The sequence below is a fragment of the Rhineura floridana genome, chromosome 13 (assembly GCF_030035675.1).
Source record: "Rhineura floridana isolate rRhiFlo1 chromosome 13, rRhiFlo1.hap2, whole genome shotgun sequence".
Taxonomy (NCBI): Eukaryota; Metazoa; Chordata; class Lepidosauria; order Squamata; family Rhineuridae; genus Rhineura; species Rhineura floridana.
Window position 1 is genome coordinate 21,136,801 of NC_084492.1, and position 21,027 is coordinate 21,157,827.

The window sequence follows — 21,027 nt, forward strand, 5'->3', positions numbered from 1 at the left end:
GGCACTTGGGCAATTTCAAGGGGCTTACAACTGGGGAGGGGAGAGGTATGGTGTTGTGTGTGTCCTTGACTAGTTTGCAAGTGTGCCCATGGGCAACCAAAAGGTTGGCAACCTCTGGTCTATAGTAAGGGTCTGGTGACTTAACACATCACGCAACAATGGATCATCAAGTTGCATCAGTTGATGGTCCTTGGGAAATGAAAGGTGGGTTGGCAACAATGCAAAAGAAATTTTGTGCTGCCTAGTTTTGACACCCAGGTAAGAAGAAGGGGGTACTGGCAGCAACCAAGCCATTAACAGACCCGGCCACCACTAGGAACATATTGCCAAATATCCCAAAAAGTTAGAAACAACAGACACAAGAGTGGACAAATCCTTTGAATTGTATTCATCATACAATCTGCACAAGACTGGAACCCCCTTTGGTCTCTGATAGTGAAATGTAAGTTAGCTACCAAATTGCTCTTGAAATCAATCCTCTGAAACATCTCAAAATAATGGCTCCCCCCAGGAGAGAGATGGTCTGTGTGTGAAGTGTGCTACAGCATGGGAACTCTGCAAGGTACAAGCCATTGGTCATGAATCCATACTACTGCCAGGCTGGCAAATCCAATAACAGCAGGTGCTACTAACAGCCAACAGCGGGAAGTCTCCTCCCCACCACCAACTATCTGCGCAGTTTACTGTTTAACCGATCAACGCTTGATAGCTGGCTTGAGCCGATTCTCAGGTTTCAGCAGAACCACGCAATCCTTTCAGAAAAGAATTTAAGTCTAAACAAAGAACTAATTGGGAAACATGTTTGGGAACTCCAGACTGGCACTCTCCGAGAACTGCAGGAGGGAAAAGGTGGAGAGGGACAAAGCTGCCTCTTCCCATCAGTAACAGGAAGACCAAACTACACACAAGGGGGGGGGGAATAAACAAAAAAACCCCCAAAGCTTGGGCAGAACAAGCAGGGTGGAAAGATCTGCTCAGTTTCTGTAATAGTTCCATGAACCTTCCGGTTTTTACAAGAACTATTAATCTTCATTGTTTTGTGCTCTTTGTAGTAAACTGTAGCTCCTGAATTTACAACACTTAGAGTCATTGCAGCTACAATAACTCATGCTAAATACTGGAAGTTAAATAAGGTTTCAGGTAGAAAAAAGTTGAAAAATGAATCTATTCGGCTGTTACGTATAAATTAATACATTCCATGAGACAAAAAAGAAGCTAGATCAAAGGATAATAGATTTGTTGAAACTGGCAATAGTTTTATTACCTTTTGGAACAGCCAAGGCGAAAACATCAACAGATGTTAAGACATATATTTTGCTTATTGTACTGTTTTCTGCTATTGTTGGAGGCAGTAGTGTCTCAAGGACTGGGGAGGGCAGCTGTGAGAGAACTAGAAAAGGTTCTCAAATGCAAAGATGCATCACTGAACACTAAAGTCAGGATCATTCAGACCATGGTATTCCCAATCTCTATGTATGGATGTAAAAGTTGGACAGTGAAAAAAGCTGATAAGAGAAAAATCAACACATTTGAAAAGTAGTGTTGGTGAAGAGCTTTGCAGATACCATGGACTGCAAAAAAGACAAATAATTGGGTGTTAGAACAAATCAAACCAGAACTATCACTAGAAGCTAAAATGATGAAACTGAGGTTATCATACTTTGGACACATAATGAGAAGACATGATTCATTAGAAAAGATAATAATGCTGGGGAAAACAGAAGGAAGTAGAAAAAGAGGAAGGCCAAACAAGAGATGGATTGATTCCATAAAGGAAGCCACAGACCTGAACTTACAAGATCTGAACAGGGTGGTTCATGACAGATGCTCTTGGAGGTCACTGATTCATAGGGTTGCCATAAGTCGTAGTTGACTTGGAGGCACATAACAACAACATTGTAATTTTGTTCTGTATGATTTTTTATTTTGAAATGCTGAAACTCATAATTATTGTAAGGTGATGTTGGTTTTATGTTGGGAAATGTTTGTATAAAACTGAAACATGTTGCTTGCATAAGTATTCAGTCGTCCTGTCCCCCCCATTAATATTTAGTAGAGCCACCTTTCGCTGCAATAACAGCTTTAAGACTTTTGGGGTAGGTGTGTACCAGGTTTGTACACAGTGTCAGAGTGATTTTTGTCCATTCTTCACTGTCACTGTTTTGAGGCATGGGCAGTGTTAGGTTTGCTCCACTCATAGTGCTTTGAGTTTTGGCCAAAAAGCTCTATCTTGGTCTCATCTGACCACAAAACTTTTCCCACATCGCAGCTGGGCACTCTCGTGCGTTCTGGCAAACTCCAGACGTGCTTTCAGAAGGTACTTTTTGAGTAACAGCTTCTTTCTTGCCACCCTCCCATACAGGCCATTGTTATGCAGAGCTCTTGATATGGTTGACTGGTGCACCATTACTCCACTCCCAGCCACTGAACTCTGTAGCTCCTTCAAAGTGATTGTTGGCCTCTCTGTGGCTTCTCTCACAACTCTCCTTGTTTGAGCACTGTGTTTTGAGGGATGGCCTTTTCTGGGTGGTGTGATGCACCTTCTGATTTCTTGACTATTTCTCCGTTTTGGTTAATGATTGTGCCAAGATATTGATAATCCTTGACAAGTTCAATGTCCTCATTGTCAACTGTAAAGTTGCATAAATCTTCTGTTGTCATTACTTTAGTCTTTTTGACATTCAGATGTAGTCCTGCTTTTGTGCTTTCCTCTTTAACTTTCATCAGCATTCGTTTCAAATCATTACTAGTTTCTGCTAGTAGTATGGTATCGTCTGCATATCTTAAATTATTGATATTTCTCCCTCCAATTTTCACACCTCCTTCTTCTTGGTCCAATCCTGCTTTCTGTATGATATGTTCTGCGTACAGATTAAATAAATAGGGTGATAAAATACACCCCTGTCTCACAACCTTTCTGATGGGGAACCAATTGGTTTCTCCATATTCTGTCCTTACAGTAGCCTCTTGTCCAGAGTATAGGTTGCACATTAGGACAATCAGATGCTGTGGCACCCCCATTGCTTTTAAAGCATTCCATAGTTTTTCATGATCTACACAGTCAAAGGCTTTGCTGTAATCTATAAAGCACAGGGTGATTTTCTTCTGAAATTCCTTGGTCTGTTCCATTATCCAACATATGTTTGCGATATGATCTCTGGTACCGCTTCCCTTTCTAAATCCAGCTTGGACGTCTGGCATTTCTCGCTCCATATATGGCAAGAGCCTTTGTTATAGAATCTTGAGCATTACTTTATTTGCATGGGATATTAAGGTAATCGTTCGATAATTACTGCGTTCCCTGGGATCCCCTTTCTTTGGAATTGGGATGTATATGGAACGCTTCCAGTCTGTGGGCCATTGTTTAGTTTCCCATATTTCTTTTTTTTTTCAATAATTTTTATTCAAATTTTCATAAAACATACAAGACAAAATCATGAAACATTCAAAGACAAAAAACAAAATCAAAAATAGTTAAACAAAAAGAAAAAAAGAAAAAAAACAAAAACAAAAATAAAAAATAAAGAGTAAAATATTGACTTCCCATTTGTCAAAGATCAAATCAGTTATAAGTCTATAATATATAACAATCCTGTCTCTTAAGTCATATTATAAAATCACTTTCCTCCAGTAGTTATCTTACTTAATCATCAAATCTCATAAACATTACTTTATTCTTTCCACAAAAAGTCAAAGAGAGGTTTCAATTCTTTAAGAAATATATCTATCAATTTTTTTTTTCCAGATAAGCATATCGATTAATCCATCTCATTACTAATTATGATAATCTTATTGTCATAACCATAGTCAAAATAAACATTTCAATTAATCCATCACATCAGAATCTGTTAGGTTCAGTAATTTCAGTAGCCATTGTTCTATTATCCCTATTAGTTCCATTTTCCATCTTCCATCTTCAGTAGTCTTGTTAAGTCCAGTAATTTCAGTATCCAATCTTCCATTATCAGTATTCCATAATAATCTTGCTGTCAAAGCCATAGTCATATAGTAAGAGTCTAATGGGAATTACCTCTATCCCGAATATTTTCTTGCCATCCATTCTGAATAGGTTGCTGAAATACAGCTGTAAAATCATATCTCTGTTCTTTTTTTCAAAATACACTGGGTCATCTCTTGAAAGTTTTTCCATTGTCACATGGCTGCAGTTAATTCCATAGATTTTCTCTATATTGGGCTCCATCACATCATTCCAGTCCAGGAGATTATCCATGCCATTAATAACTTTATCTCTAGAATCTTCATTAATTTCTTCAGAGATAACATTGAGTTCCAAACAATAGATTTTATTTCTAAAGTCCATAGACTCCAAATCTTGTTCCTGTTCCACGTTTGTTCCAATCTCCGGGATCTCCTCTCTCACAGGGACCCCTGTTCCAGTCTCCAGGGTCTCCTCTCTCACAGGGACCCCTGTTCCAGTCTCCAGGGTCTCCTCTCTCACAAGGACCCCTATGTCTTTAATCTCCTGTGTCTCCAAACAATAGATTTTGTTTCTAAAGTCCATAGACTCCAAATCTTTTTCCTGTTCCACGTTTGTTCCAATCTCCGGGGTCTCCTCTCTCACAGGGACCCCTTCCAGGGTCACCTCTCTCACAGGGACCCCTATATCTTTAATCTCCTGCTTCATTTTACTCAATTCAACTTTCAGCTCCTTACAACCCTGTCGCAGGTTTTGTTTCGTTATCTCAATCTCATCCATTATTTTCTGAAACATAGTTATTTCCAGCTTCTCAGCCACTTTCTTAATTGCCATTTTAAAAGAAAAATATAGGAAAACCACTTCTTATTTCAGCAACAATTGGGTTAATACTCCAAACTTGGTGACATCACAGTATAAACAAAGCAGACAGCCTTATCTCTCCATAGTTAAGTAAACAAAATGCAGTTCCCAGGATCGAAACAATTAATGGCAGTCGTCAAGAAACAGATTCGTCAAAATAAAATAGACCAAAAAGAGAGTAGTCTCAGACAGTATAATATTCTTCAAAATAAAAATCTGGAATAGAAATCCCTCTTCTGTGTATATCTTTAGAATGCAAATCCAGGACAGCTTTTTGCAACAAAAACAGAGATAAGCTATTAATTAGTGCGTAGCAGAGAGAAGTTATGGCTCCCCAGTGAGATGTCAAAAACCGATCAATCTGGCAAATCTCTTTTAAACAGCAACAATTTAAGTCAAGTAAAAGAAAAATATAGAAAGAAGGGTGCTTGCCTGTTAGTGCGTTCTCTCTTAGAAGATAAGATGAACGTTCGCTTTAACAGATAGAGCTTGCTGTTGAAAATCCGTCCCACCTTCGTCGGCTGGACCTCGTCCCATAAATTAATGAGATCTGGTCGTCCCAACAAAAATAGGCTTTGAGGTTAATCTCTTCGTTTCTCCCTACCCGGGAGAAGTTTAATCAGTCAAAAAAAAAAGAAAAAACTGACTGATATATCTGAATAAGCTTCTTTTGAGGCAGGAGCCCGTCTCAAAAGCAGGCACAGGCTAAGTCACCCTTCCCGGAAGTCTAGTTTCCCATATTTCTTGACAGATTTTTGTCAAAATTTGGTCTGATTCAGTCTCAGTAGCTTGTAGCAACTCTATTGGTATGCCATCTATTCCTGGTGATTTGTTTCTTCCAAGTATTTTAAGAGCAGCTTTCACCTCACATTCTAAAATTTCTGGTTCTTCATCATATGGTTCCTCCGTAAATGAATCTGTCATCCTGGCATGTCTTTTATAGAGGTCTTCAGTGTACTGCTTCCATCTTCCTTTTATTTCATCTCGGTCAGTCAGTGTGTTCCCCTGTTGATTATTCAACATCCCTACTCTTTAAATTTCCCTTTCATTTCTCTAATCTTTTGGAATAGGGCTCTTGTTCTACCCTTTTTGTTGTCCTCTTCTATTTCTATACAGTAATTATTGTAATAGTTCTCTTTGTCCCTACGTACTAGTCACTGTATTGTTGCATTTAGGGTTCTGACTGTGTTTCTATCTCCTTCTGCTTTTGCTTTCCTTCTCTCTTTAACCATTTGAAGAGTTTCTTCCGTCATCCATTGCGGTCTTTCTCTCTTTTTAACTAGAGGTATTGTCTTTTTGCATTCTTCTCTGATAACGTCTCTGACTTCATTCCATAGTTCTTCTGGTTCTCTGTCAACTAAGTTTAAAGCCTCAAACCTGTTCCTTATTTGATCTTTATATGCTTCTGGGATGTTATTTAAATTGTATTTTGGCGTTATGATTGTTTTGTTGGTCTTCTTTAGCTTTACTCTGATTTTCGATACGACCAGTTCATGATCTGTACCACAGTCTGCTCCTGGTCTTGTTTTTCAGAAAGTATGGAACTTCTCCACCTTCTGCTAACAATTATATAATCAATTTGATTCCTATATTTGGTGATGTCCACATGTATAGTCCACGTATAGTCCACGTGTCCACATGTATAGTCGTCTTTTCAGTAGTTCAAAAAATGTGTTCGCAAGAAACAAATTATTGGCTTCACAGAATTCAATAAGTCTTTCTCCTGCTTCATTTTTGTCTCCTAGGCCCCATTTCCCCACAATTCCTAATTCTTCTCTGTTCCCTACTTTTGCATTCCAATCCTCCATGATTATCAGCACATCTTATTTTGGTGTGTGATCAATTTCTTCCTGTACTTCTGCATAAAATCTCTCCAATTCCTCTTCTTCTGCATTTGCCATCGGAGCATAGACTTGGATGATGGTTATGTTGATAGGTTTCCCATTTAATCTCATTGATACCACTTGCTCAGACCTTGCGTTGTAGCTCCTAATTGCTCTTGCTACATTACTTCTCACTATTAAAGCAACCCCATTTCTTCTTAATTTCTCATTTCCTGCATAAAGTATTTTGTAGTTGCCTGACTGGAAATGTCCCATTCCTGTCCATTTTAGTTCGCTCACACCAAGTATTGTAATGCTGATGCGCTCCATTTCTTGCTTGACAATTTCTAACTTTCCCTGGTTCATGCTTCTTACATTCCATGTTCCTATTGTGTGCGTCGTACAACACCAGACTCTCCTTTTGCATCTGTGCGCATCAGCCTCTGGGCTTCCTTTTGGCTTTGACCCAGCTCCGTCATTAGTTACAGCGCTACTCATACTTGTCTTTTGTTCTTCCCCAGTAGCTCGGTGAGTGCCTTCTGACCTGGGGGTCTCATCTTCCAGCACTATCTTGTGTTGCGTTTTGGATACTCTGTTCATAGGGTTTTCGTGGTAAGAGATATTCAGAGGTGGTTTACCATTGCCTTCCTCTGAGTGTGGATGCATCTTAGTCTGGTGTTTCAGCTTTGACCATTCCGCCTTGGGTGCCCCTGCTAGGAGTCTAGCCTCTTGATCTAGACTCCTGACAGCACTGCTCTCAGCTTCTTCAACACACTCAAACCCCCTCACCACGTTAAGGTGTGCATCCGAAGAGGGAAATTACAATGTACCATTTGTAATTCAGTAATATGAGGGCATTGGCCAGGGGTCTGATTATTTTCTTGCAAGGTACTGTATGTTCTTAATCTCAATTCTAGCATGCAATAACATGGCAGAAGTAAAAGCATGAGTTTAGGTACTAGAGTTAACCCTCATTAGCTCACTCCTGTTCTTGCATGCAGTGCATTTAGAATGAGAACACTGTTAATTGCAGCTTGCAAATGTAAGTCCACAGAAGTTAACCTTTGGTATGCCTTTGTCAGTAATTTGTGTGTCCCTCTGCTCCCCCTCCCTAAAGAAACATCTTTTCTACAGAATATCTGGTCACCTAAAACAGATTTGCGCTCCTCCTAAGCAACCAAGCATGTGGCTACTTTCAAGCCTGCATGTTGACCCAACGAGATGAGTTCCTTGTTCTGCAAGGATTTCTATCACTGCACTAGGTAGCTGGCCACACAGCTGAGCTACAAAAATCAGCACTAAACCAAGTCAAGTATATCAGCACTAGCCTTAGATCATGGGTAGGCAATCTGGTGGTCTTCAGTTGTTGTTGGATTCCAACTCCCATCAGCCCCAGCCAGCATGGCCAATGGTCGGTGACAATGGGAGTTGTAATCCCACAACATCTGAAGGGCACCGTGTTGGTTACCCCTGCCTGAAATGAACAACTGCATTATGGTCAGGGGCAGGAGAGAAGCATAAAAGGCAGAGCAAGAAAGGCTGCTAAGCCTCACCACAGAGTGTGCATTTTGTCAGGCTGACCTCAACATTCCACCTCAGGCACGGAGGTGGCCTATTTCAAGCTCTTTTCAATGTTCCTCCTTTTTAAAAGAAAAAAAGGGGGGGAGAGGGAGAGAGAGATAGAAAAGAGAGACCAGAACACTCTGTCTCTTCAACAGAGGCCCCTCAGGTCGCATGTAGCCTTCACCAACACTCACCTGCTCAGTGCTCTCTTCATCTGGGACATAAGAGCACATTCCTCTGTAAATGGATTTCTCTTATCTGAGAGACAGAAGTAACTCTCAGGTGCACTTAAAAACAGTCCCTCTTCTCAGTAAAAGCTGCATTTTCTACCCTCTATTTATTCCAGTCAGGATTTTCATTGATTTGTTTGTTCATTCTTGCACACCTTCACAATTCTAGGCCTTAGTGTGAAGTATCTGCAACATTTAATGCATCAGACCAGGGAGGGGGAGATTCTAAAAAGATTCCAAAAACTCAAAAGATGCTTCCAAAGCACCTTCCTGTGAGACAGCCAAATCTTTATATTCAGCTAAAAAAGCACAAAAATACACAAGTGGACAAAGGTTGTGTGAAGACCTCTTTCAAAGGGCTTTTGAATTTGTGCTGCTTTTGAGTACATTTCATTCATTGTGTTATGTCAGAAGCAGCCAGCATGACCAAGAATGGAAAACATCAAAGGGAAGGCTTAGATTGCTCCCAAACACCTTTTCTACAGGTAAGGAGGAGACTGCAAAGCAAATACATCAGTCACAGAAGGGAACAACCTTCCAGACCCAGTTAGGAGTAATTTTTCTGCTGGGAATATTCTGCTGAAATTACAGTCGTAAAGTAACATCCACAGGAACCTCCGGAGACCTACATGCCATCATTCATAGGGATGTGTGGAGTAACATTACCCAAAGGACTTTCTGCTCCCTAGTTGTTATGCTCAGCCATCTCTGAGTGCCCCTACCACCAAAGTGCAGATGGGGGGAAAGTCTACCTAACACAGGGCTCTCTTGGCAGTGGTGCCAAATGTATTGCAGGGGGTAGAGGTATAAAATACTTTTTTTTTTGCTTGACTTTTGCTGGCATTGATAGCACAGTGCAACTCATAAGAAAACTCCAGTGAGCTCAGTGGGACTGAATGCCAAATAAGTCTGTAGTGGATTGCAGCCTTGAGTGGCTGGTCTTACTATAGCTGTATTTTATTGTAATGCCTATATTTTCTTGTTATGTATTAGCATATGTTGCAGTAAGCCATCCTGGGAACTATGGATTGAAAAGTGGGGGCAAAACTGTTTAAAATAAATTGAAGTGACAAGCCACTTGTAAAACTGAGGCTGAATTAGACATATTTTAAGCACTATAGTATCTGACCACTCAACATCATAAACATACACCTCCTCTAGTAAAGGCAATCCAGAAAAATGCATGCCTAAGTCCCATTGAGATCAATATGCTTAAACACTAAAAGCCCTGCTTTGCTTTAAATGAGACTTGGAGATGATGTTTAGCTTTCTTTTAGGAACATGCAAAAGCTGCCCCTTTATTTGCATTGCCTTTTCTGCCTTCCCACAAAGCAAGCTGGCATTGGATGTTCAGGATACATGCAGTTTTTGCATCGGAGGAGGGGGATGGGGGAATCACAGATGTTTATGATACCCTGATCTTTTTTGTACTGTGCCTAGTGAAGCTGATTTGGTGGAGTCACAGCAACAGTTGAGGCTTGGTGGAGTCATATGGAAACAACACAGATGCTGTTGTGTTAGGAGGAGGAGCTTAATTATAAAGGCAGGCCTCTGAATTTTTATTTTATGTTCTCTTTTCCCACTCTTCTATAATTTTGCATGCCTCCATTTCACACTAACCCAAGCTTATGTCAACTAGCAAACAACAGTGCAAAACATCATGTTCCAGACAACATCTGCACCAAGACCCTACAAAGTGCATTGTGCGTCAAGGTGTTTAAGCATCATCCCATCTGGAGGTGGTATTCATCAGGGAATAAAAGCTGGTGTGAGTCACACAGCAACAGGAAGGGAGGGGATGACGTTTGTGGACCATTTCCCCAGGCGAGCCAACAAATATCAATGACAATAGGTTTCAGCCACTCTTTCAGGACAGATGATGCAGCCTCCACCTTTTGAATTATGGTCAGAAAAGTTTAAGAAGTACATTTCCAGGCTTCTTATCTTGCTTCAAGTTACTCCACATATGCCTTAAGAAACATTCCACACAGCTCTCATAGGGCTTCTTCAGTTGTGGCTTTTCATGCCTTTGGGAAAAGCAGGTCTTGAAGTAAAAGATAAGGCAGATTGGATCTATTTGTTACATTTCTACCCTGCCTTCCTCTATGGAGCATATGGTGGCAGACACGGTTCTCCTCTTCCCCATTTTATCCTCACAACAACCCTGTGAGGCAGGTTAGGCTGAAAGACTGTGACTGGTCCAAGTCATCCAGTGAGCTTCATGGCTGAATGGGAATAGAGATCCTACTCCAACACTTTTAATCACTAAATCACATTGGTTCTTCACCTTCCCCCCACCCCCAACTCTATCTTCTTAACAACCTGATGACGTCAAATAGATTCAAAAGAAATAGTGGCTGACTGGTTCGTGGTCACCCAGTGAACTTCATGGCTCAGTGAGGATTTGAATCCTGGTCTCCCTGCACCTAGTTTGATACTCTTAACCACTACAGCATTCTGGATCTAAGAAAGCAAGGACAGAGGTAGAGTAGATGGGCAACACAGAAAAAACATGGAAGAGTTCAGGGCAGGGATGCAGTAAGTCCAGGAAAAGGCCCCAAAGAATGAAATGAAAATACAAAAATGATGCAATTTACTACAACAAGCTTTCAAGTTGTTCTAAGCAAAAATTATTGGCCAGGATACCAACCATCTCTTACTGCTTCCTCTTGGAAGGGTTGCTGAAAGGCTGAGCCATTGAGGCCAGGCTGATCACATTTAAGTTGCATGGGTGAAGAGAATCAATGGGGAAAGGCTCTCTGATAATACTAGAACCATCAATGAAGCTATGGATGATTCAGGACAGGCAAAAGGAAGTACTTCTTCACACAGCATATAGTGAAGCTATGGAATTCACTCCCACAGGAGATAGTGATGGCCACCAACTTGGATGAGAAGATAATTAGACAAATTAATCAGTAACTACTAGCCATGATGATAGCTATGTTCTATCTCCATTGTTGGAGGTAATACAACTCTGAATACTGGTTGCTGGGAATCACAAGCAGACAGAGTGCTCTTGCACCCGGGTCCTGCTTGTGGGCTTCCCACAGACATCTAAGATAATAGGATGCTGGACTAGATGAGCCTATGGCCTCATCCAGGAGGACTCCTTATGACATTCGATAAGTGGTTTCAACAGTGGGCAAATGTAATACTAGAACAACCAATCGTTGCCCTGTCACTCCCCCAAATGCAGCTCAACGCACTGTTGCAAAGATTACTTGGAGCCTGCCGGGGCTATGACTCACTAGAGTGCTGGACGGTCTGTACCAGACAAAGGGCAGGAGGAGAGGGAATCATTTCAAGACGATGGGAATGGTGTGCTGACTGGCAGTCTGAGTAGAAAATCATCACACAAAAATAAAACATAAGGAGGCACAAAAAATCCAAGGAGAGTTGAGAAAGCTCAGTAGCCCCAGAATATTGTGAGTCAGTAAAAAAAAGAACAGCAAAGTGGACGGAGGAGAGAGACAGAGAGAGAGGGTAGAATATCCTGGAGGAAGACATGGCTGACTAGAATCCTGAAGAAGCGTACTCCTGTTAGAAGGTGATGATACACTGCAACATTTTGTTGCAAGTCCCACTTGTTCTTCAGTATTTGCATAGTGCTTTCAAGGGGAAGGGTCGCTGCTCAGGGGTGGAGCATCTGCTTTGCATATGCAAAGTCCCAGGTTCAATCTCTGGCACCTCCAGGCAGAGCTGGGGACAACTCCTGCCTGAAACACTGCCAGTCGGTGTCTACAGTGCTAAGCTAGGCAGACCACGGATCTGTCTTGGTGTAAAGCAGCACCCTAAGTTTCATTCCAAGTGCTTCACATGCATTCTCTAGTGGTAGCTTTTACAAACAATCCTAAGGTAAATCAGTCGGTTTATCCCCCATATTGAAGATGGGAGGACAGAGGTTGACAGAAAGTAGCCTGCCTAAAGTGACCTACAGTGCAATCCAATCTATGTCTACTCAGAAGTGAGCTCCATTGGGTTCAATGGGACTTGCTCCCAGGTAAGTATGTCTTGGATCACAGCCTTAGTAAGTTCAAGGCAGAGGTGACACCCAAACACAAGGCTTCCCGATTTGTACTTCGGTCCCGACACTACACTACTTCCTAGGCACTAAGTATCCCCACAGGCCAACATCCCCAGCACCCATACGCCACAAATTATGCCAAACTGCAGACATCTCCTTCTCTCCCTGAGTTCCCTTGAGAATGAATCAGAAATGCGCAAGAGCGACAGGATTCATTTCTGCAAAGAATGTGAATTCTCTTCTCTACTGGAATCACCAGAAAACAGTAGGAGCTTTCTGCTATGTGACCTGTAGGATTTTTGACAGTGGAACGAGCTCCTTCAGCTCATTTAGCAAAGCCCTGATAAAGCAAAGAAGGAACTGCAGGGCACAGGATGGACGGGGGAGAACACAATTAGTTCCTGATGGATAGGCTGCACTGATCCAGCTTCGACAAGCAGCGTGATCCTTACCCAGGGAGCTAACATCATCAGAAGTGCTTACCAAGTCACTTCTCCCCAGACTGCCTTAAGCTTCACGCCTTACCCATCATACTATGCAGGAGCCAGAGAATGATAATTAGAGTGGTTGAGGTCAGCAGGACCTGGATGAGCTATTATGGTATAGCTTGCCCATTAATCGCCTAATAGCCTCTTGAAAACAGACTCTCCGCTCCAGGAAAGAACCAGAATGGTATGGTAAGCCTTCTGCTGCTCTCCCAGACAGCAACTGCGCTAGTTGGGTGCCTGCTCATTTCCCACCCAAGAAAATGGGCATACTTCACAAGTCAGCCTGGATTTCAGTTTCCACATCTCTCTCAATAGGGCTCTGCGATCTCAGTTTAGCATTTGAGACACGTCTCATCTTGGAAAGTACACCTCTCCTTTTGGGGACAGAGAAAAAGTGAAGAACGCCCCTCCCTTTTTGGATTCTTCCGTGATGCACATTGTCTCCCTGTGAAATTCTGCGACAGCCTACATGAGGAGACACTCTCCTGACTGGTTTAAAAGCACCTTTCTTATGCTATTGCCCAGAGGGTTGCTGTAGGCAAGTTTATAGCTCTATGATCAGACCTCCAGAGACATGCCTCTTGTCAGTGCCCACTCAGAGAAAAACATGCTCAGTTCACAGATTTAAACCTAAAAGAAAAAAGTGGGAGAATTTTTCTGTAGTCGCTTTTGTTCTTCTTCACTCTCCCATCTTACAGCTGTGTCCAGTATGGTTTTAAAGGATCTCTATATAATAAAAGTTCCCTTCATTTGTTTCTGGAAGGTCAACCATAGTCTGATAAACAGTCTTATGGCTGATCTCTTCCCATTACACCAGGGAAGAAAAAAATACTGATTCTCCAAGAATTATGAGGAGACTCAAAGCACTGGCTCTTCAAGAGACCCATGATTCTCAGAAAGCAAGAAAAAAAATGCTGTGGGAGCCTAGAAGCCTACCAGCCCCTGTCAGCTCTTTGGCCCACTTTCCCATTGCTTATGATTTATTCCTAAACACTGTGAAGCATGTTGCTAAAACCAGTGCCAGGATATGGCAACTGTTAAGATTCATTCACAATTCACAAAGAGGAAAGCTAGCTGGATCATTTGGGTTCGCTGGCTGCAGTCCAAAAGAAGGAAAAGAGGCAAGGCAAAACAACCACCCACGATAAACTGGAGTGCCGCTTTCTTACTATTCAATGTAGCAGGGTACAGTTTTAAAAAAACAAAATTCAATTAATTGTTTTAAATGGAATGGGGTCTTTTTAAAAAATGCAATCAAAATAAAGCTGAAATTAGGTTTAAGCAGGGATTATTTTAGCAACATGTATGATACTTATTCTTTATATGTTTATCTTTTTTCATCTTCTAAGCCAGCCCAAGTCTATGCAACAGAGAGAGAATCAGTTTTTTAAAAGAGCATTTTTGAATAAGGTTTTAGTTTGGTTGCAAATTTTGGAGATCAAGTTATTAGACATTGGAAAGAAATTTCATTTTAGGGGTCAAACTCAACCAAAAGGAGTTCGGCAGGAGACCCAGTCATGTTGTAACTGGAAAATCAGGGTGGGTGCCTGACAGGCCAATCATATGGTTCAATTGCCTGGTGCAGATAATGCTGTTTGATTACCTAAGCACAGTTAAGTGATTAGGAGTGCTCTGCAGGTTTGCAAACTCTACTTCCTTCCTCTCGCATCAGCATTCCCCAGCCCACCCCTACTTTTCAGCTGCAGAGCTAATCACGGTTCGTAAGTGAGCTGGTACACAATAAACATAGTTAGTCCAAACCAGAGTTTTGTGGCCACTTCTAACCACAGTCACAAAATGCACTATTGTTGACAATGGTGATGCAGACATGAAACTAACCATGGTTAGCTCAGTAACTGAAACGGGAGTGGGGAAAGAGAAACAGCCAAGCATTGTAGGACCCTCCTGGTCTCCTAGCCATGTTTAGGCAATTACATCTGCACCAAGCCACTGGGGTATCTGCAGATAGGACCAGGTGTAAGTGTCCCAGACTATCAAATCTACTTCCCTACAACAGTGATACACAAGGAGTCTCTTCAAAGCAAAAATAGAACAACACTGAACTGTACGCATTGACTACCAAGGAATAGGGTGGGAGATGCTTTGGTAAAGCCCTGTAACTCCATCCTACTTGCACTGAATACTACAAGCCTGTGCTTGAGCAGCAGCTACTGAAGTAGTACCATAGATGTTGCCTATGAGTTTCTGAAGAACCGCAAGCTACCCAATTCTTCAGTTTGTGTTGCAACAACCCTATGTAAATCCCAATGTTATCCATCTATTTGTAACTAAAAACTTGTCATTTACAGATGCCAGGGGAAGGCAGATAGCAGCAAATGTGCTGGGTTTAAGATGGGAGATCCAAGTTTGAACTGCCATTCCACCTGGCTGCTGCTGAAGGAGAGGTGAGACAGCATGGCCCATTCTATTGACTCAGCTGAGACACCACTTGGCTCCTCTCCTTCCTCAACTGTCTCCATTCCTACTGATCATTATAAGAACAATTACAGAAATTCAAGAATTAGTGCCTGAATTTGCTTTGTTCTTCCCTCCTATCCCTTTTTCTTTTTGTGTTGTGTCTGTTAGATTATAAAACTGTGGCAGGAACAGTCTTTTTTTTAATCATGGCACAGCCTAGAAAATTTTAAGTGCTTTACATATGATGATGATAAACTCACTCTTGATTAAGGCTATTTTACATATTACATTTTTGGTGTACATTCAAAGGATGAATTTGGCCACATTTGCAAGCATGTGTATTATGCAACTACAGTCCGTTTCTAAGAATGGCTGTAGTTCCATGTTGTGTACAATTGGTGGCAAACTTGGGTTTTGATCAGCATAATGTGTAAAATGGCCCTTAACCATAAAGCTCACCAGGACACCACAGTATGGCATTATCTCTCATCCTAATCCACCTCACAAGGCTGTTGTGAGAACAAATGGGAAGTAACAAATGTAATGTGTAGAAAGTAGGCAAGCAACTAACCTACCATGTAGTACGTACACAAGAGAAGAAAATTATGGGGAAACAATTAGCATAAGCCTTAACTTTGTAAGAAATAAAAGCAAAGTGAAGAACTTGGAAGCCGGTTCTGGAATTTAAAAGAGGCAGCACAGCAGGATAGTCATATAGGAGCTCTGCCAAGAGATTGGATATCTTTACATGTTTTGATGTGCCACTAGCAGAATGTTATTTTATGCCTCTCCAGGAACTTACCTTTGGTCTTTTAAACTGTATTATTTTCTTCCTGTCCATCTTGCATTAAAGTTGCCCCTGTGGGCTTGTGCTGATGCAAAACTTTCAGCTGCAGTTTCACATTGTTTTAAATGGTTTGCATTGTTGGGGGTTTTATTATTGTTTTAACATGCTGCCTAGGGCTGCCTAGAGAATATAGTTTGATAGGCAGTACAGAAGTATAAATTTTAAAAATACCACTTCCAAAAGTAGAAATGACTTGCTAAGTTACCATGGCTGCTAACACACAAGGACCCGGTGGTCACCTACTTGTGAAATCTGACTGCATGACAGATCCCGGCAATACATACATGGAAGCTATAAGCCACAACGAAGAATGAATGACCAACCACACATTACTGAAGACTGCTCAGAATTCACACAGCCATGGAAATTGACTCAACGTTTTAAGAAGCAACTTTTTTCTGCATCACCTTACATCCTGAATTAGCATCAAGAACATTATACCCCAAACAACATAAAAAGACTCTTGATCCATTACTGAAATGTCATCAGAGCCTCATGTTTCTAAAATGCCAGATATATCAAACACCTCATTTGTTTTTCAGACAGTTATTTTACTGTCACTTCTCAGCCCCCTGCTTGAGATATTGCTCTTACTCATACTTGATATTTGGCTCAGTTCTTGCTGGGATGCCACTTGGGCCAACAGCTGAATTATTTCTATTTCTGAGTAGAACTTGTTGAAGAGCCTATCTCCACCCTTGGATACTCTTCTGCCTAGAACCATAGTGAACAATGGAGCAGATCAATGCAGTAAAACAACAGACTGAAATTATACATGTTAGAATCCCCTAGATCTGGCCTCTAAAGCAATTGTGGGCAACTTGTGGCCCTCTGGATATTGCTAGACTACAACTCCCATCATCCCTGACCACTGGCCATGCTGGCTGGGGCAGATGGGATCTGGTGTCCAATGACATCTGGAGGACCACAGGTCCGAAGTGTCTTGATATGTACCTTTCTAATAGCACCAAACAAGACACAGATATCTCCATCTTTCTTTAGGACAGGCAGACGACTGGCTTTTCAGGTCATTCCATTTGAAGCTACTATAAAGACCAATGCTGCTTCCCTGCATTTTTCTTCTTCCAAAGGAGAAAGGCCTTTCTAACTGCTTAAAAGACAACTATTCCAATGCTAAAGGGTAAAAACATTAACTAATGTTTTTTAATGTAAGAATAATAAGCATATTTGTATTATATGAATGCTTCTTTTACACTAGTCTTTTTTGTTGGCCATTTTGAAAGTTTTTTTTAGGTGAAAAGAATCTAATACATTTACAAAAAAGAATGAAGTAACATTTATCAAGGCCCTGGCCTTCCCACCTCCCATTAGCAAGGGGGGAGATTCTTGCTGCTTGAAAATCACTTGCTACTTTTGCTTTAAGCAGCACTGTTAAATTTTATGGAAAGTTTTTCACAAAAACGGGGCCTATCTTCTGAAGCAAAAAAAGCATACTATATTCTGAAAGCAGTAACTTTTTAAAAATCAGGGTTGCAGTAGGCTTCAAGATTTAAGGACAAGGGGGTTTTCTGTGGAGACCAGAGATTTCAGACCATCAGAAAATACTCATGTACAACAGGCACTGCCCTACCGGAACCTTGACACACTCACCTCCCCTGAGTAACTGTACTTTCCTTTCAGAATTTGCCGATACAAGCGGGTGCGGTTGTCATCTTCAAAAGGCATTGTCCCACTCAGTAGGATGTACGAGATCACCCCGAGTGCCCACATGTCTACAGAGTTAGTGTAGGGCTTTCTGACCAAGATTTCTGGGGCAATATACTCTGGTGTCCCACATGTGGTTTTCATTAAACAGTCATCTCCTTTCTTTCGAGCACTTGCCAGTCCAAAGTCTGTGATCATTATTTTAGAATCCATGCCTGGGTGGTAATATAGCAAGTTCTCTGGCTTTAAGTCCCTGTGAGTTATGCCCAACGTATGTAAGTATTTAACCCCGTCCAATACCATCTGCAGCACTCGGGTGGCATCTCTTTCTGTGAAGGAACCTTTGGCAATGATTCGGTCAAACAACTCCCCTCCAGTGGCCAATTCCATCACCATATAGACACGCTCCTGAGTCTCAAACACTTCAATGAGCTGGATAATGTTTGTGTGCCGCACACGACGCAGTACACAAAGCTCTGACTCGCACACTTCCCTCCCCTCACGATACTTGGTCTCTATCAACTTGATTGCATACGGCTGCTTGGTAGCCTTGTGTTCCACCCGTACTACACGGCTAAAACTGCCTCGGCCAATCAGGGCTTTGATGTCATACTTGGCTGTCACTCTGGAATCAAATTTGGCACGATATTTTGCCACTCTATTCTTGCGGGGCTCCGCCTGTTCCACATGTGGGTTGGTGTGACGTGGAGGAGAAGGGATGGCAGATTTGATGGCATCTCCATCACCCTTGATGAAGTGCTTATAGATGTCAGTTTTATAACCAGTGTATGGCTCAACCTTTTTAACAAGATCCAAATGAACATCCTTGGGAGGCTCAGGAAGTACTTTGCTAGTCCCACAGCCCATCACTGAAAGGTACTAATCATCCATCAAGGTGTTCTCCCAGAGCAACACCACAGCAACCATGTCTGGAATTCCGGTCTCCATAACCTCCCAAGAACCTAGAATGGAAAAACAGAAAGGTCAGTGTATCATATTTATTCAATAAGTGCCTTCTTCCATTCTGCACCTAGGCTCAATTCAAGCATCACACCAAACCACAGTTAAGAATGCTTAACTGTAATTTTAGTGCAATATTTGATAAACCTAGAATCAATAACTACAGTTTGAAATGGGTTTGCAAACCATGGTTTTCATTAACTAAGGTTTACAGAAGTCTGGTGCCCTTTAGAATACAACTTCCATCATCCTGGAGATTATAGTTCAAAATATCTGGAAGGCATCAGCTTGGGGGAAGGCTCACATAGACCATAGCTCCATGTCATGTTCAACTTGAGCAACATTGACACTCTCCACTTCCTGTCCTGCCTATGTAATTACTTGGAAATGATCTCTACTATAAATCATAACACTTAGTTTCACAGCAAATGTGATTAGGAAGGGGAAGTGTAAGTGTGTTGTAAACCGATACCTTGCCATGAAACCAAAGAAGTACCCCAATAGCAGAGCTTCCCATGATAAGCCAAGACTCAAACATTCTTAGTTCCAAGTTAACTCCATCAAGTTAAAAGGGAAATAGTCCAACAGTTCTGAGGATCATGAATTAACTTTTAGCATATATAAAGTGCAAACAGTTTCAGATTACCAACTTGAGTCCTCCCCAAAACAGCTGTCTATAACTTTCTTAGTGCAATCTCTGCTAAAAAAACAAAAACTATAAGCTAATTACTTGTGTTTAAAATGTGCAGAGAGGTTGAGAGAGGGGAAAGTCCCAGAATCATTTCACAAGTAATGAAGGACTGGTGCTCACATTTCATAAGCATCGACACAAAAAAAATATACAAAGGTAACCTGTGCAGCTGAACACAGGAAATGGATGTTGGAACAGTGAACATCTTCTGCAAGAAGGATATGGGAAGGCAAGGGGGTCTGGCATTTTGCACAAGAATCCCAAGTTCTGTAATCAGAAAATCCACATTCTATAATTGGAAGGCATTCAGGCTTCATTCTTAGCATACTTACCTGAAAGTAAATTCCACTGAAGGCAAAGGGACTTACTTCCATGTGAACTCAATATTGGTCTGTTTGTTTGCTTAGTCAGTATATTTGGTCAACAGTTTGGTTTTGCCTTTTCTCTATTGTCCCTCCTAGCAGCCGGAGCTAGAGTTTTTCAAACGGATCTTTGAATTCACTTAGTTTTTGGAAATTGAGGTCCTTCTATTAGTATGATTAAAATAAGAAGTCATTCCTGTATCCCAACATACTGCAGAAGCCTGCTTGACTTTACAGTGTTTGAAGATAAAAACAAAAATTGCTGAGCAGGAGTTTAATAGCTTGCCTACACTATGTTAGTTTGCTAGAGAGTCTGAGTTTTCACATTTTGGACCATGTGAGAGGGCAGGATATCTAAGCTCAAACTACTCCATGGGGAATGCTGGGAGGGCACTGGACCTTCTCAACTATCTCTTGTAACCATATATTTTACCTTTCCTCAGATGTACATGAAGCTTGAGCAACTGCCAAAGAAACCCATCTACTCAGAACAGCTGAGCAAGCAGGATTTTAAAGGAATGTCAGGAAGATATACAACATTTAGGCTTAAAAACAAACAAACAGCTTAAGGAAGTCACTGTTCAAAGGTTAACATTTAATCCTAAACATCTCTTTAAACCCAAACCGCCTTGCAAAAGATTGGATATTCCTCTGCCAAGTACTAGAAGAGGAAGCCTTGAGGACTGTCTCACTCTTATTTTTCTGATAATTTACCACATGTCTATGATAATTTAAAGCACCTGTAATGTACATCAATCCTGCTGGCATTCAAAAGTCTCAGGAAAACAATCTGAAGTGCGATATTACACTGAGCAAATGTGATCTATTTAAAAAAAGCTCTTAACATGGAGTTTGTTAGAAGCATGCCTTCAAAGATAATAAAAAATTGATGAACACATTTTCTTAAAGACCAACGTTGCAAGCTTGTAAACCACCTACCCTGCACACCAGCCTTCCCTAACCTAATCCCCAACTTCTAGATGCTTTGGACTTCAAGTCCCATCAGCATCAATCAACATGGACAATGGTCAGGGATGATAGTATTTGCAATCAAAAATATCTAGAGGCCACCAAGTTGGGAAAGGCTGGTGTACACACACACACTTTTCTTCCCCTAGGAAAGCTTGTGAGAAAGTTTAACACCTCAAGTTTTCC

General features: G+C 41.3%; 1 protein-coding gene across 4 annotated transcripts in view; it reads right to left on the minus strand.

The window, feature by feature from the left end:
• The window catches only part of PSKH1 (protein serine kinase H1), a 75,328-nt gene that overhangs the window by 51,957 nt on the left and 2,344 nt on the right, over window positions 1-21,027 (minus strand). For all 4 annotated transcript variants that reach the window (XM_061594071.1, XM_061594068.1, XM_061594069.1 and 1 more), the window contains exon 2: window positions 17,806-18,821. In XM_061594071.1, the coding sequence (XP_061450055.1) occupies window positions 17,806-18,726 (921 nt within the window). In that variant the 5' untranslated portion in view covers window positions 18,727-18,821. The remainder of the gene's footprint in view (window positions 1-17,805; window positions 18,822-21,027) is intronic.